The 17,556-nt window shown below is 39.9% G+C and overlaps 1 protein-coding gene across 1 annotated transcript in view; it reads right to left on the bottom strand.

Moving 5' to 3' along the window:
- Nucleotides 1–2,085, bottom strand: part of LOC141372542 (rho GTPase-activating protein 20-like) — a 30,974-nt gene extending 28,889 nt beyond the window's left edge. The window contains exons 1-2 of the mRNA XM_073891260.1: nucleotides 1,963–2,085; nucleotides 642–809 (exon numbers count right to left, since the gene is read on the bottom strand). Of these exons, the coding sequence (XP_073747361.1) occupies nucleotides 642–809; nucleotides 1,963–2,027 (233 nt within the window). The 5' untranslated portion in view covers nucleotides 2,028–2,085. The remainder of the gene's footprint in view (nucleotides 1–641; nucleotides 810–1,962) is intronic.
- Between the last annotated feature and the right edge of the window lie 15,471 nt (nucleotides 2,086–17,556).

Genomic DNA, 17,556 nt, shown 5'->3' on the forward strand with positions numbered 1-17,556 from the left:
TCAGTCAGTCCTAGTTAAAAACGCTTTGGCAAAATATTTCCACTTTTCACCATGGCCTGTAAAGACCGTGTGTGACTGGACCCTGAGAGCAGTATCACATCTGATCACATGCCCCATGCTTTTGGCTCCCATCAAATCAGCCTCCCCTCCCCCCTCCCCCCTAGGGGTCAGGTTGCACCCATGTAGCCCGCCGGTCCCTCAGCCTAGAAGGTTCAGGCACCTCGTCTAGGAATGTGACTGCTTCTCATCCCATAGATCGAGTTTCAGTGCTGCCACCTCAGATTGGCCCTCCTGGACTACCCCTCTCTCATACATTCCCATCATCTCCACACGGCCCCCTATCTACCTTCTATCAGAAGCATTAATCACAATCTATAATCCCCCCTCTTATTTTTATCATTTGTCTTTAAGTCCCAGGCAAGAGAGACACTGCTTGTCACATTCTCCATTGTATTCTCTGCGGGCCGGGGGGGTGGGGGTCATGGCACAAAACAAGACCTCCATAAGTACTTGTTGGATGAATGAAGGATCAAAACATGGGCAAAAACAAAAGAAAAAAAATGTTATGTCTTCTTATGGTAAGGGTTAATGGAAATGAAACTTCGTGATCATCACAAGGGCACGTTGCTTAGTATACATACTTGGTATTGGAAATCAGCAACAAATCGGTGAACAAGAAGAGGTGCACCTTCTGCCTCCTCCAGTCTCTCTTGAGCTCAACAGAGCCGTGGATAAGCAGGGTATGGGTGGCACCCTCAGATGATGTAGTGCTTTCGCTGTGGGTGTCCACCTTAATAGAAGAGCTCTTCCTGCAACCCATCAAACACCACAGAGCAGCTAGTTACTAGTCAAATATACAATAGAATTTTATGCTAAATGTCAAGGTTCCCACAACACTAAAATTTAGTCTCAACCCTGAAAGCAGAGCTCCAGAGCTCACATTCAGGGATCACTGAGTTACAGAAAGCTATTGAAAGAGATGAGGACGGACGTCTGGGTGGCTCAGTCGGTTAAGCGTCTGTCTTCAGCTCAGGTCGTGATCCCAGGGACCTAGGATCAAGTCCCACGTCGGGCTCCCTGCTCAGCGGGGAGCCTGCTTCTCCCTCTGCCTCTACCCCTCCACCCTGTTTGTGCTTTCTCTCTCTCTCTCACATGCTCTCTTTCTCAAATAAATAAACAAAATATTTAAAAAAAAAGAGAGAGATGAGGTCACTTGGGGAATTGATGCAGATGGACAACAGTTTCAAGGACAAAGCCCTTGGGCATGCCAACACTTAGAGGTGGGGTGGAGAAAGCAGCAAAGCTAATCATGAGCTGTTAGGAAGGGGAGAATCAAGAGGTAGAGTGTGTTACGAGAAGGCAAACAAACAACAACAACAAACAGGACAATTTGTGGCCTAATATAAGACAAAAGGGTATGGTGTATGTGAAGAATTAATTACAATTTGCTTTCATGTTAAGATAAAAATGAAGACAACTGAAGATTCTGGAAATTTACTTACCTAAATCTATCTAAATCTTATCTAAATCAATATTCAAACTTGGGGGAAAAATTCTCAAAGATCGGCAAAAATACTGGAAACATCGAAAAGTTTCTAAACACAAGAGTTTAGCTATTACTTGGCTGAGCTCTGACTGAGCTCTGATCGGACTTTCTGGTCATCATAGGTAAAACAACTAAATTGAACAGAATGCAAAAGTTCTTTCATAAATAGGACAGTTATTTTCATAGACCTGGGAAAATTCTCTCTCATGGAGCCAAGAAAGTGTCTCCCCTGAGAATGTAAAGCCTGCTCTCTTCAGCTCAGCAGCACTGAATTTTAGGAACCTGAGTAGCTTTTCATGAAGCTGGTACTGAAGTTACTCATTAGTTTACATGTATTAGAAGAAACAGAAGAGAACAACACTCCCTGTTATTGTCAATCTGTTTTGAGGCTCAAAAATAGTATATCAAAAGACTACCTTATGCGGTGAAGCCTTGAATGACCACCTATAAGGTCAGCATGCTTTCTGAATGACGTGAACATCCTTTTGTCTTCAGTTCTCAGGACTGAAAATCAATTGAGTCTACAGCACTAGGCAGAGTACTGTAAAATGCTTGAAGCCCGAGAATTCCACAATCGCCTGAGATCACTACCATTATGATGTCACAGATCTAAGGCTCATGTCGTAACTGCCAAACTGACATACTTGTTTCCCTGATTTGGCCTGCACGTTTAGAGTTTTTAAAAGTAATCTTTTTTATTTTGAGATAACTATAGATTCATATGCAGCTGTAAGAAATAATTACATCAATTTTCTACAGATAGAGACTTCCAGACACTTCCATCACCACAAGAATCCTTCCTATTACCTTTTACAACCACACAAACTTCCTTCCACCTCCCCCACCTCTCGAATCCCTGGCAATCACAAATCTGTTCTCCATGTGTATAATTTTGACATTTCAAGAATGGTATACAGAGGGGATCATATAGTATGTAACATTTTTGTGATTTGCTTTTTTCCACTCAACATAACAGGAGAGTCATCTGGATTGCCACAGGTGCTCACAGTTCATTTCTCTGTGTCTCTTAGTAGTATGCCAGGATATGGCTGTATTAGTTTGCTTCAGCACCTGCTGAAGGAATTCTGGATTGTCTGCAGGCTTGGGCTTTCACTAATAAAGCTGCTGTAAATATCTGTGTACAGGTTTTTGTGTCAGCGTTGGTCTTCTCTTCTCTGGGCTAAATGCCCAGGAGTCCAACTGCCAGGTCCTAGGGTAGCTGCTCTGTTTTGTTTTTTAAAAAACTGTCTAATTATTTTCCAGAGTGGCTCTGCCACTTCACATTCTCACCAGTACTGTGGGAGTGATTCAGTTTCCCCACATCCACACTAGCATTGGGTGTTGTCATTTTTTATTTTAGCTGTTCTGATAGCTGTGTCGTGATATCTCACTGTGGATTTAACGTGCATTTCCCCAGTGGTTAGTGATGCTAAACATCTATTTGCCATCTGGACATCTTCTTCAGTGTGGCGGAACCTACAGTAGTCTGTTAAAAACATTTTCCGTGAAGACGGTGTTCCCTGTCCACTAGAAAACTGACCATTTTACAGATGAGGAGGTGCTGCACGGACAGGTTTAGACGCTTTCAATCCAAGCGGCTGTGATGTAACATGAAGGATTCAAATCCAGGTGACTCTGGAGGTCACTCACTCAGCTTCCTGTGAGGGCCCTCCACTCTTCTCACATGGATGGTGTCTTTTCCTTTGACAACAGTGGAGGACTGAAATTTGATCCTACTAACAGACTTCGCGGTTTCCCTCATAGGCACCTCTAATGGGTACGTGAATCCCTCTTTTATTCCCCACTCGACTCTATGGACCTCAAGGAAAGAGTCTATGTCTGATTTATCATTTTAATTCTTACAAACATTGGCACGTTGGAGGAATTCAAAAATTCTCTTGAATGGTTGCATGAAATAGTTTTCTGGCACGGATGGACGGGGAAAAGGCATGACCTAAACTAGTCTCTCTCTCATTCACTTCATTCATTCAACAGATAGTGTTTGAACCTGTACTAGGAGAAAGGCACTTGCTAGGTCTGGGCAACAGAGAGCCAGGCCCAACTCTCACAAAACCAGGATTTAAATGGGGGGCAGGGGCAGAAATTCAACAAAGAGTGTTATCAGGAACTGTGTAACACCAGACTCTGGAAAGTACTGCAGAGAAAAATTAAAGAGTGAGATGAGAAATTAAAGGAGGGACCCTGACACCTGATTTCAGTTGTGAAGAGGAGGGCTCCTTTGAAGAGCTCCTTTAAAATGAGCTTTAAAGAATAATTAGGGATTAATTAGAGAGAGGAGAGAAAAGAGGAAGGCAGAGGGAAGGGACAAGAAGAGAAGTGTATTGGAAGGGAAGATACACTTTTCAGCTGAAGGGACAGAATGCGGATATGTGGCGTTTCAGAGGCATGGAAGAGTTTGCTAGATTGGAGACACAGGCAGAAGGTACAGTAGCATGAGATATGCCTGAAGAGGTAGGTAGAGGCGAGAGCACAAGTCCTGGTAGAACTTTTAGACTTTTTTGAGGCCTCTCATCTTAAAACCAAACTAGCACAGAAGTGACATGTAGATAGTGGCCTTCAGACTTCTCATCACTTTTATTTTTTTTAAGATTTTATTTATTTATTTGGGGGGGTAGCAGAGGGAGAGGGACAAGCACAAACAGTGCCGAGAGTGGAGCCTGACCTGGGGCTCGATCTCACGGCCCTGAGATCATGACCTGAACCAAGATCATGACCTGAGCCGAGATCAAGAGTCAGAAGCTTAACCGACTGAGCCACCACACAGACCCCCCTTCTCACCACTTGTAAAGGGACAAGTGCTAGTCTAGACATGTTTGATTGTATTAGAACCATGGAGGCTCATTGGGCAACACCTTCCGGCCTCCCACCAAGCATCTGTCAAAATTTATTTAAGGTAAAAATGTAGGCAAACTTGTCTCTGCACCTTCCCCAATTCCCAGATTATGTCCCCTTTCTCTGCCTCTCCCTTCAGAGAAGTTAGAGATTTAGAGACCAGGAACACTTCTCTCCTTCTAGAATCTAGTATCTGCTTATCAATTCTGAGATGCATCAGTTTCACTTGGGGGAGCTTTTCAGGCACTCCTTCTGTAACCCCCAGAGATTCTGATTCATCAGATCCAGAAAAACCTGTATTTTTAAAAAACTTTTTGAGTGATTCTTGTATGTAACCAGGATTGTGAGTTACTAGTCTTCAGGAATTAATTGAGAAAGATGTAGTGTTCTGATACTATCTTCCCCTTCTAGGAAAGCCAAGGAGAGAAAAGGTTTCTTAGAAAGATAGAGGGAGCTTTCCTTAGTCATGTAATAGTTACCTTTACAGTAATAGCTAAAGCTTAATTTCTTCCAAAATACCATTGCTATTTATTTTAATTTGATGAATGAGCTCTAAATAGAATAATAGTGATAGGGTCTGTTTTCATCTATTTCATTGAACACTTAACTTTTCACCCTAAATATCAAATAGAAGAGATAGTATAAGGTGATCCTATGCCCATAATACCAGTATTTTTAAGCATGTTGCAAAGACAAGACTATTTAAAAAAAAAATTTTTGAAGATTTTATTTATTTGAGAGAAACAGTGAGAGAGAGAGAGAGCATGAGCAGGGAGGGGCGGGGGAGAGGGGGAGAAGCAGACACCCCGCTGAGCAGGGAGCCCGATGCGGGGCTCGATCCCAGGACCCTGAGATCACGACCTGAGCCGAAGGCAGATGCTTAACTGACTGAGCCACGCAGGTGCCCCTAGACTATTTTCTTAATTCAATTTCTTTCTTTTAATTTTTTATCTTTATTTTATTTCAATTCCAGTATAATTAACAGTGTTATATTAGTTTCAGGTGTACAGTATAGTGATTCAATAATTCTATACATTACTCAGTGCTCATCATGATAGTGTACTCTTTAATTCCCATCACCTACCGCCCATGCCCCCACCCACCTTCCTTCTGATAACCATCAGTTTGTTTTCTATAGCTAAGAGTCTGTTTTTTGGTTATCTCTTTTTTGTTTGTTTCTTAAATTCCACATATAAGTGAAATCATATGGTATTTGTCTTTCTCTGACTTATTTCACTTAGCATTATACCCTCTAAATCCATCCATGTTGTTGCAAATGGCAAGATTTCATTCTTTTTTATGGCTGAATAATATTCCATTGTGTATATATATATATATATATATATATATATATATATATCACATCTTCTTCATCCATTCATCTATCAGTGGACACTTGGGCTGACTCCATAATTTGGCTACTGTAAATAATTTTGCAATAAACATAGGGGTGCATATATTTTTTTAAATTAGTGTTTTTCTTTTTTTAAAGATTTTATTTACTTATTTATTTATTTGAGAAAGAGGGTGAGCAGACAGGTGGGGGCAGGGGCAGAGGAAGAGGGAGAGGGAATCTCAAGCAGACTCTGTGCTGAGTGCAGAACCCAATGTGGGGTTTGATCCCATGATCCTGAGATTATGACCTGAGCTGAAACCACGAGCTAGACGCTTAACCGACTGAGCCACCCAGACACCCCACGAATTAGTGTTTTTCTATTTTGGGGGTACTCAGTAGTGGATCATATAGCAATTCTATTTTTAATTTTTTGAGGAACCTCCATATTGTTTTCCACAGGGGCTGCACCAGTCTGCATTCCCACCAACAGTTCCTTTTTCTCCACATTCTCGCTAAAACCTGTTGTTTCTTGTGTTGTTGATTTTAGCCATTTGGACAGATATGAGAGGATAGCTCATTGTGGTTTTCATTTGCATTTCCCTGATAATGAGTGATTTGAGCATCTTTTTGTGTGTCTGTTGGCCATCTGTGTCTTCTTTGGAGAAATGTCCGTTGATGTCTTCTGCCTATTTTTAAATTGAATCATTTGGTTTTTTGGTGTTGAGTTGTATATGTTCTTCATATATTTTGGATACTAACCTTTTATATCATTTGCAAATATCTTCTCCCATTCAGTGACTTGTCCTCTAGTTTTATTGTGGTTTTCTTTGCTGTGCAGAAGCTTTTTATTTTGATGTAGTCTCAATAACTTATTTTTGCTTTTGTTTCCCTTGCCTCAGGGCACATATCTAGAAAGATGTTGTTACAGCCAGTGTCTGAGAAATTACTGTCTGTGCTCTCTTCTAGGACTTCTTCAGTTTCAAGTCTCACAATTAGGTCTTTAATCCATTTTGAATTTTATTTTTGTGTATAGTGCAAGGGAGTGGTCCAGTTTCACTCTTTTGGATATAGCTGCCAGTTTTCCCAACACCAGTTTTTGAAGAGACTATCTTTTCCTATTGTATATTCTTGCCTCCCTGCTTATACATTAATTGACCATAAAACCATGGGTTTATTTCTGGATTCTCTATTCTGTTCCGTTGACTATTGTCTACTTTTCTGTCAGTACCATACTGTTTTGATTATTACAGCTTTGTGATATATCTTGAAATCTGGGATTGTGATACCTCCAATTTTGTTCTTTCTCAAGATTGCTTTGGCTATTTGGGGCCTTTTGTGGTACCATACATATTTTAGAATTATTTGTTCTAGTTCTGTGAAAAATGCTGTTGGTGTTTTGATAGGGATTGCATTAAATCTGTAGATCATTTTGGGTATGGGACATTTTAAAATATTTGTTCTTCCATCAATAAGCATACAATATTTTTCCATTCATGTTGTCTTCATTTTTTTTCATCAGTGTTTTATAGTTTTCAGAATATAGGTCTTTTGGGGCACCTGGGTGGCTCAGTCGCTAAGCGTCTGTCTTCGGCTCAGGTCATGATCCCAGGGTCCTGGGATCGAGTCCCACATTGGGGTCCCTCCTCAGCAGGAAGCCTGCTCTCCCTCTCCCACTCCTGCTGCTTGTGTTCCTGCTCTTGCTATCTCTGTCTCTGTCAAATAAATAAATGAAATCTTAAAAAAATAATATAGGTCTTTCATTTCCTTGTTTAAGTTTATTCCTAGGTAGTTTATTTTGTTTTTTTTAAGATTTTATTTATTTATTTGAGAGAGAGAGAATGAGAGATAGAGAGCACGAGAGGGAAGAGGGTCAGAGGGAGAAGCAGACTCCCCGCTGAGCAGGGAGCCCAATGTGGGACTTGATCCCGGGACTCCAGAATCATGACCTGAGCCGAAGGCAGTCACTTAACCAACTGAGCCACCCAGGCGCCCATAGTAGTTTATTATTTTTGGTGTAATTGTGAATGGGACTGCTTCTTAATTTCTCTTTCTGCTTCTTCATTATTAGTGTATAGAAATGCAGATTTCTATATGTTGATTTTGTATCCTGTGATTTTCCTGAACTCATTTATCAGTTCTAGTCTATTTTTGGTGGAGTCTTGGGGGTTTTCTGTATAGATAGTATCATGTCACCTGCAAATAGTGAAAATTGTACTTCTTCCTTGCCCATTTGGATGCCATGTATCTCTTTTTCTTGTTTTATTCCCGGGGCTAGCACTTCCAGTACTATGTTAAATACAAGTAGTGAGAATGGACATCCCTGCCTTGCTCTTGATCTTGGGGAAAAGCTCTTAGTTTTTCACCATTGAGTAGGATTTTAGCTGTAGGTTTTTATATGGTCTTTATTATATTGAAATATGTTCCCTCTAAACCTACTTTGTTGAGAGTTTTTATCATGAATGGATATTGTACTTTGTCAAATGCTTTTCTGCATCTATTGAAATAATCATGTGCTTTTTATCCTTTCTCTTGTTGATGTGATGTATGATGTTAATTGATTTGTGAATATTGAATCACATTTGCATCCTAGGAATAAATCCCACTTGATCATGGTGAGTGATTTTTTAATGTATTGTTGGATTTGGTTGGCTAATATTTTGTTGAGGATTTTTGCATCTATGTTTATCAGAGATATTGGCCTGTAGTTTTTCTTTTTTAAAGATTTTATTTATTTGCAGTACAGCAAGAGTGAGAGAGAGAGAGAGAGAGAGCACAAGCAGGGGGAGTGGGAGAGGAAGAAGCAGACTCCCCGCTGAGCCAGGAGCCCGATGGGGAACTCCATCCCAGGACTCCGGGATCATGACCTGAGCTAAAGGCAGACGCTTAACTGACTGAGCCACCTAGGCATCCCTCTTTTTTTTTTTTTTAAGATTTATTTATTTATTTGAGAGAGTGAGAATGAGAGAGAGAGAGAGTACATGAGAGGGGGGAGGGTCAGAGGGAGAAGCAGGCTCCTGGCTGAGCAGGGAGCCCGATGCGGGACTCAATCCCGGGGCTCCAGGATCATGACCTGAGCCGAAGGCAGTCGCTTAACCAACTGAGCCACCCAGGCGCCGCCCCCCCCCCCTTTTTTTTTAAGTGTCTTTACCTGGTTTTGGTATCAGGGTAATGCTGGCCTCACAGAATGAATTTGTGAATTTGGAAGCTTTCCTTCTAACTCTTCTTTAAATGTTTGGTAAAATTCACCTGTGAAGCCATCTGCTCCTGGACTTTTGTTTGTTGGGAGTTTTCTGACTGCTGATTCAATTTCATTCCTGGTAATCAGTCTGTTCAAATTTTCTATTTCTTCCTGATTCAGTTTTGGGAGGTTATATGTTTCTAGGGATTTATCATTTCTTCTAGGTTGTTCAATTTGTTTGCATACAATTTTTCATAATATTCTCTTATAATCTTTCATATTTCTGTGGTGTTGGTTGTCCTTTCTCCTCTTTCCCTTCTGATTTTGCTTATTTGAGTCCTCTCTCTCTCTCTTATGAATCCGGCTAAAGGTTTATCAGTTTGGTTGATCTTTTCAAAGAACCAGCTCCTGGTTTCATTGATCTGCTCTATTGGGTTTTTTTAGTTTCTATTTCATTTATTTCTGCTCTAATCTTTATTATTTTCTTCCTTCTTTAGGTTTTGGGTTTTGTTTGTTCTTTTTCTAGCTTGTGTGGGTGTAAGGTTAGGTTGTTTCATCGATATTTTTCTTGCTTCTTGAGGTAGGCCTGGATTGCTATAAACTTCCCTCATAGAACAGCTTTTGCTGGATTCCAAAGTTTCTGGGCCATTGTGTTTTCATTTTCATTTGTCTCATGTATTTTTTAATTTCTTCTTTTAGTCCCTTAAAATTTAAATCTTTGATTAAATGTGTATATTGGAGAACATTATGTAGTGTCAAGAGCATGAGCTCTGGAATCCAATTACCTAGTTTTAATCCTTCCTTATGATTTACTACTTACATGACACTGGGTAAAGCCTCAGTGTCCTCATCTGTAAAATCAAAATGATGATAAAAGGATCTGCTTCATAGGGTTGTTATGAGAATTAAATGAGATCATACTGTAGAAATATTAGTATGGTACCTAACAGATTAATCCTTCAAATAATTTAGTTATGCTTATAGGAGACAATGAGACTTTTTATTCAAAAATAGCAACAGTATAATGGGTATTCTCCCATGACCAAAGACAGGGAGAGAGAACAGGTAGTAATGCCAACTGAGTAACTTCAAATTGCCAAGTTCTTTGCCAGGCAGTTTATGGACATCATCTCATTTCCTTGCAGCAGATTTGTGAGGTAAGAATCATTATTTCCATTTTATAGATGGAGAAACTAAAGCTCAGTAGTTAAGTAACTGAGAACCACATACCAAATAATCTGCAGAGTCAAGTTTGTCTAATTTCAAAGTCATATAGTTTTTCCTCACCTAAATAATGTTTTCCTCCTGAGGGAGGAAAGAAAATATATTTTAAGCCACATCCCATTTAGGTTGGCTCCCAAATTATTTAACTGACACATATGTGAGTGTTTTTATCAACTGTCAGTGTTTGCCTATGGTGCCCATATCCCACTCAGTCTCTCCTCCCTGAAATGGCTGGTTGAGGAACACTTAGCCACTGCTGGTACCATGTCCTAACTCTCAGGAAATTTGCATCAGCTCCCAAGATGGACAGGAGACTCCTGTTACTTTACGGAGCCAGATCTGAGGTTTTAGACAGGTGGGGAGTAGGAGGAGTCAGGACTGGGAAAGTCTAATGATTCCCCTCCTGATGTCTAGTGGTTCACATCTCTATGATAGATACCAGGCTGTGAATTGTGCCTTCTCGGCTGATCCCCATTCTGGATCAGTATCCCTATGAGTAATTTCTCTCCTGATTCTGGCACTCTGGACTTTCTACTACCACTGATTGATTTTTATCTCTATAAAGAGAGGGGAAAAAAGGGATGCCCAGGCCTTGGCTGTGAGTGCTCACTCCACTACCCTTTGCTGCCCTCTACTGACCATATCTGGAAATTACATTTAACCTTTCAGGCCCTTGGCCCAAATAGATACTACACTAAGTGAAACCAGGCACACAAAATTTGAGGTGCACCAAAAAACTAAGTAAATAAGATATGATATTTTAATTTTAATGCAATATTTTAAAAAGTCAATTTTCAAAAAATACATGGTAAACAAAATACCTAAATGTACCCTAAAATAGTACTACTAGCTTATATGTACACAGACCCTGCCATCCATCTTTTCATTCAAGAAACAGGTCTAATACCGCAGTGGCAAATCACGCTACCAATACTGGTCAACCTTTTTCATCACTCACCTATATGGGGAAAAAAAACCCAGAAAATTTAGAGTAAGTGATAAACAAAAATGAGAAGGTCCAAGTGGAACAGATATTATAACAGTCAAATCCTAAAGAAAACAAGTAAAAGAGGAAAAAAAACTGATTAAGAAAACAAAACCAACTAACATCTTCAGAGTAAAGAAGCCAAAGAATGGGTGGCTATGAAATAAGAACAAAGAAACAGAGATTTTTTGGAAATTAAAGGTACCATCGACCAAATTAAATGTACTAGAAAGTCTTGAAGATTGAGTTTAAGGAATCCCACTTGACTTTGACACTTGGAACATTCATCTTTCAGTTTTAATGACATAAGATTACCCTTTTTTTCTCAGTAAGTTAGAGCTATTTGGTCCTTCGGTAAGGAGTAATTTAATCATTGGAATAATGGAAATGCTATTTTAATTTGTAGAATCAACGTATAAACAAAACATGGAAAACAACAACTGTAAAAGAGAATCTGACTAACATTGATAATATAAAAAAATGGAAGTCTGAATATTAAGGCAGCAGAGACGTGGAAGAGATAATGTCACAGATTTTTTTCACCTATTTATATAGCAAAAAATCAAGATATACTGTCTAAAATTGATGTAACAAAATACAGATATAAGCATACTCTTTAAAATGATAATAACCAGAAAAACCAAAATAATGTGACTGGAAAAAGTAGAAGCAGATGGATAAAAGAAATAAGTTTCTCATCTTTCAATAGATGCTATTTCAAGTTGATAAAACAAGAAATGAAAGTATTAGCATAGGTTTCAGAGGTATTGTGATAACCACCAGCAGAACAGAAAATATTTAAAAATATGGAGCTGGAAATGAGGAGTCACGGAACAAGTTCAGGCAGGGAATTTACTTCTCATTTGGTACCACTCTGTACTGCTTGATTTTTTAAAATGTGTGTGTGTATTAATTTTACACTATAAAAGTTAAAAGAAAAAAAAAACCCGACTTTTTGCAGCTGCAGCTCTTGGCATCACTTCCTTCCCAGCTGCAGTCTCTCTCCTTACACCAGTGGTCAGATCCTACTGAGACAGGAAGGAGTAAGAGAGAACAGAAAAGTTTCTGCCCTTAAGTGTCTTGGAATCTTTTTTGTTTGTTTGTGCTTGTGTTCTGTCTTTTCAAATGGTGCCACTCTTTGGAATACTAACTTTTGACTACTTTCATCTGTGATATCTAGAATCTTCTTAAAGTCTTGCTAAAATTTGTTATCCTTCTGTTACTTCTTGACAAAGAGTAATCCTGACTCATTAGCTCTTACTCTGATCATGGTATTTTATTTTCTTAGAATCTTGGTTCTGGTCAACTACTTCCTAGCCAGGTCCAACTCAACCTGCCTAGGTAGGAATGAAAAGTCTATGGAAGAGTGATAACAATTACTACTATCAGAATGAATAAGATGTGGTATATTAGTAAGTTAAACATAGTGCTAAGGGAGGAGGGTGACGTTCATTACCCCATTCCTCACGCACTGACAGACAAGAATGTGCTTCACTCCACTGTTCTGGAGAGAACACACTCGGAGGAGTTTGGGAGTAGACGTTTTCTCTAGACCACAATCTTGCACCAAAGTGCCAAAAGCATGGGACACGAGACACAAGGAAATGAAACCAGAGTATCTAAATTTTCGAAGAAGGCAATAATGTCTCAAAGGTCACTCTCCAAATTTGAGAAACAAGGCAAAGGATCATAGGGGAAGGGAGAGAAAAATGAAACAAGACGAAACCAGAGAGGGAGACAAACCGTAAGAGACTCTTAATCTCAGGAAACAAACTGAGGGTTGCTGGAGTGGAGGGGGGTGGGAGGGATGGGGTGGCTGGGTGATGGACACTGGGGAGGGGATGTGCTATGGTGAGCGCTGTGAATTGTGGAAGACTGATGAATCACAGACCTGTGCCCCTGAAACAAATAATATGCTGTATGTTAATAAAAAGGAAAAAAAAAAAAGAAAAGTCACTCTCTGAGATAAAGTAGGCAATATATATGGTAGATAACCACACACGAGTTACCAAAACAAAACAGTAACAACAACAAACACAAAGAAATACACACACATATTAAACATGTGGAAGCACAACGGTTGCTGGGCGCTGTGTGCTCAGTGAATAGGGACTCACGGGCTGTGGACTCAAGGCAGGTGCCACTGGCTGGCTTGCTGTGGGACTGAAACCCAACAGTTCCCAGGTCCTTGCTGTCTCCAATAGAGGGAGCACTAGGTTACTTGCCACGCCATTACCTATTCACTTAATTGGGGGACCACAGTTTTGTTTGTGACAACTTCTATAGGGGAGATGCAGTTTCTTTTGTGACTGCTGACCCCTTGGAGACTAGAACTATTAGAGGTTCGAAGAGGCTGAAGAAGCTGCGCCCATTCCTGTGAAATCCCAGGACACGCTACAGCTACCGGAACCCAGGCTCTGAGTAAAAGCCTCTGGCTGACACTGAGTCAACTGTATATGATTGAGAATGAAGGCATTTGGAATTTAATTTCTATGGGTTTTTATTTGCGAGGGGATTTAGTTTGGGGGGAAGTGGAGTCATAAACAAAGAGTTTCCTATTGTTTAAATTTGGGACATTTTCATGTGGACACAGTCTCTGTGTTCATTTCATAAAAGTCCAGTGAGCCACTTTGGACAACATGACTGGACATAATTAGTGATAAGAAATAGAACGGAGAGTGAACTTTCAGCTTCGGGTGCTGCATGGAGTTCTGCCTGACTCATGGGGCCGGAGTCTTTCGTGGGCAGAAAGCAAAATGCCCTTCAGCAGTTCCAGGACTCTGTGGGGGCCGAGTTCAGGAGTGTGTGAGCACAGCAGTAGCGTGCGCACGCGCGGCTCCGCTAAGGGGACTGCTGCCCTGGCTCCCTTCTGAGGTTGGAGCACAATGGGCTACAACATTGTTTCTCAGAACTTCCATCATGTATGCGCGGCCTTCTTGCCTTGTCTACATTTGCATCATCCATACAAAATACTGATATGTTTTTCTTTAAATATTCAGAGTGGACTTTAGAATCTTCGCTCATGGTAATGTGTTAAAATGTGTTATACGTTTTTCTAAATACAGATTAAAATACATACATAGTTATTAAAATTAAAAAAAAAATGCCCGTGAGCATGCTACCTAAAGCAACTCATACGACGCCCGTGGAACGCACAGTGTAATACACTAAAAAGCTTAAAAAGCTGGCAAATATCCAATGAGAGGGATGCACGCTACTCCACTCTCCAGGTTTCCACTCCAATCCTGATGACAGAAGGTGGTGTTGGACAGAGATTTTGGGCCCCTCTCTCCACTTTCTCTCTCACACCATCCCAAGCAACATAGAAAAGACCCTTCTAAGACTTATAGGAGTTCGAGTCAAGTGCTTTCTTATTGTGCCCTTGGCGTTCAGGACGCAGGACTTCTTGCTCCCATGTTGGAGTGGGCTTGAGTGAGGACGCCTGCAGTTACCTGGCCATTCCCCGGCTCATTTCTGGAGGTGTAGTAGCAAACCCTGTTTCTGCTTGAGATCTAAGCCTCACTCTACCCAGCTTTGCTAGGGAACCCCATGATTTGGATGATTACATACATCTCAGTCACCTTCTGTCTCCTCTATTTCTCAAGCTGGTTCAAATTCCAACACAGCTTGTAGTTACAAAAACAAGTGAAAGAATGAGAGAAGAAAATGTTGATGGAAGAAAATGCATGCGGCTATCATACAGCGAAATACTGTTTGTATATAAACATTTAATGATCGCTTGTTATAAAAAAGTGTTTTTTAAAAAAATTAACGCAACTTGATACTCAAATATTGTTGAGTTCTCCTTCCCCAACTTGGGGTTAGAGTCATGTAGCAGTCTAGTCTTTTTGGCTGAGTCTGTGCACACTGGAGCAGGGGCACCCTCCTTTGTTCCCTAGTCTCTGAGAAGCAGTGAGATATACTAGAAAGAATATTGGCCTTGGGGTCAGGCCTGGGGACAGATTCTGGATGTTTGAAGTTGGGCAAATTACCTAGCCTCCCTGAATCTCAGGTTTTACGTGTGTAAAATGGCAACAATAACTCTCGTAGGGTTGTTGTGAGGATTAAAGGAAATGCATGTGAGTGAGTGAGACTGCCATTCAGAAAGAAATTCAGATCCATGTCTAGGTATCCACTGGGCATGTCCATATCTAGATAGTTTTTAAAGAGGTTTGAGATCTTTCCCTTGCATGGAAGTGGAGCAGGAGTGGTCGTGCTTATATTCAGAGGCCTTTTTTAGCACAGATAAAATGCCAAAACAATAAAGGTTTTGATCTGATGTGTTCCTTTGTGCAAACAAACTTGCATAGCAAAATGGTGCAGATAAACGCAGATGAAAATGGACTTTATACAAATAAATGAAATTATGTTTCTCTAGTATAAAAATAGATCAAATGGTAAGAGCATAAAAATAGGTGAAATGGTAACATAAACTGACTTGTGTAATCAGAGGGTCAACTCTTGACATTTTTCTCTCTAGGCCTTTTCTAATAGTTTTGTTGCTAAGGCTACAGTGTTTTTGCCAGATTGGAACAGGATTGTCAACTCTAATGAAGATTAAGTACTTTCCCAACTAGATTTTTTTTAATAAGCATCAGTTAATACTGCTGGCTTTCAAAGCCATGTTCATGAACAATGGAAAGATCTTTAAAGATCTGTTCTTAGAAGATGTAGCTAATAAAATCTGAAATTTAGCAGCATTTCTATTCCATGGTTATTCCAACACAAATTTTTATCACGGTTACACTGAACAAAATAACTTAAAATCTAATTTCACATACTTAATTAAAAAAATAAGAAATTATTTACAACTTTAGCCAAAAATTAATTCCCTAACACAATTCTTTTGACTGGTGGGTAGTGTTTCACAACTGCTCACAAATGCACACTTGATTTATTCTTTGCACAGTATGGATAAGTTACAGGAAGTCATCTGAGGAAAGTGTAAATACAAATGCACCCAAAGAGATGTGGAGTTTTGTAAAGCACAGTAAATGAAAACCAGTTTGTTCTGGACACTCAATTGCTAAGAGAATGTCAAAGGTTAAGAGCCATTAGGAAACAGGTGAAGAAACACTCCTTTTGATGTGCTTGCTGAGGAGCCAGATGAGCTTCCTTGGTTATGGACAGAAGAGACCATCTAAACTCCAAAAAATGTAGTGCAGTTTGCATGCCCGCTGATTCCACAATTCTACTTGTGCACTAAAGCATGAGAATTAAATGCAGTAATTCATGTGAAGGGCTTAGCCAAATTACAGATGCTGTGTTTTCTTCCTTGGATGTCTTTATATTTTTGTAGCCAGAAATCCCAGTGTTCATTTCCAATAAGAAAAGCTGAATATTAGTCTTTAAAGTCAAAAGTTCACCTCAATTTGAATATTGCAGCATTAGTGACATCTGGTGGAAAATATGAGTTACAATGCAGCATTATGGCTATTCTGATCTTTCCTAATAATAGTAATATTATTTTCATCACATTTTCACATACCCACCCGAACTCCACGGGAGGAGTATACTTCCCTGCCCCACTGATGTTTGGCTCAGCCACAAGACTTGGCCCAATCAGTGGAATGTGGGCAAAAATGTCAGTGTGAAAGTTCGGAAGCTAAGCTTTAGAAGTCCTGGCTAGCCATTGCCCCTTCAATGTAGAATGAAACATGCGATCTGCAGATTTGCATGAGAATAAAACAAGCACCCCAGATAATCCACAGATTTACAGGAAAAAAAAAAATGCTTATAGTTATTCTATGGTTGTTTGCTATGAAGCAAAAGCCAACTAAAACATGAGATCATTATACCTCTGTGTAAAATTCCCATCAAGGCTTGACTTCTCTGTCCAATTGATGACACTGGGAGAAAAATCCTGAAGCGCAGATGTGGTTCAGTCCCTTCTGGGGCTCTATTTCAGACCTTGACAGGCCCAATCGGAACATGTTTTCATTCCTCTACCTACGGTAAGCAAAACTGAGTCAGAGTCCAGGCCAGCCCTATCAGACTCTCTTGGAATCTTGGCTTCTCTGTTTAACATGGTATGGAAGTCATGCATGGTTTATTTTTTTCCTTCCAAATCTTTATTTAAATTCTACTTAACATATACTGTAATATTGGTTTCAGGAGAATTTACTGATTCATTACTTACATATAACGCCCAGAGCTCAGCATTCACAATTCTTGCACCCGTTGGTTTAAATATCTCCCTCCTAAGGTGAGCTTCAAGGTATAGGAAAGCAGGCAAGACAAGTTTAGTTGGAGCCATAGGCGAAAGTTTTTCCAACTAAGCTTTACCAATAAAGCTCATAGCTTGGCTCCTACTCAATTCTGATATATGTATTTCTTAAACGATTCAAAATCTATAAAGGGGGAGTCAGCAATGTTAAAAATCACAAATTAAAAGTGATATTAGGGTCATTTAATTTGGTAAATAAAAACACAAA

The sequence above is a fragment of the Callorhinus ursinus genome, unplaced genomic scaffold (genome assembly GCF_003265705.2).
Source record: "Callorhinus ursinus isolate GAN/ISIS: 27379988/994484 unplaced genomic scaffold, GSC_fseal_2.0 scaffold4, whole genome shotgun sequence".
Taxonomy (NCBI): domain Eukaryota; kingdom Metazoa; phylum Chordata; class Mammalia; order Carnivora; family Otariidae; genus Callorhinus; species Callorhinus ursinus.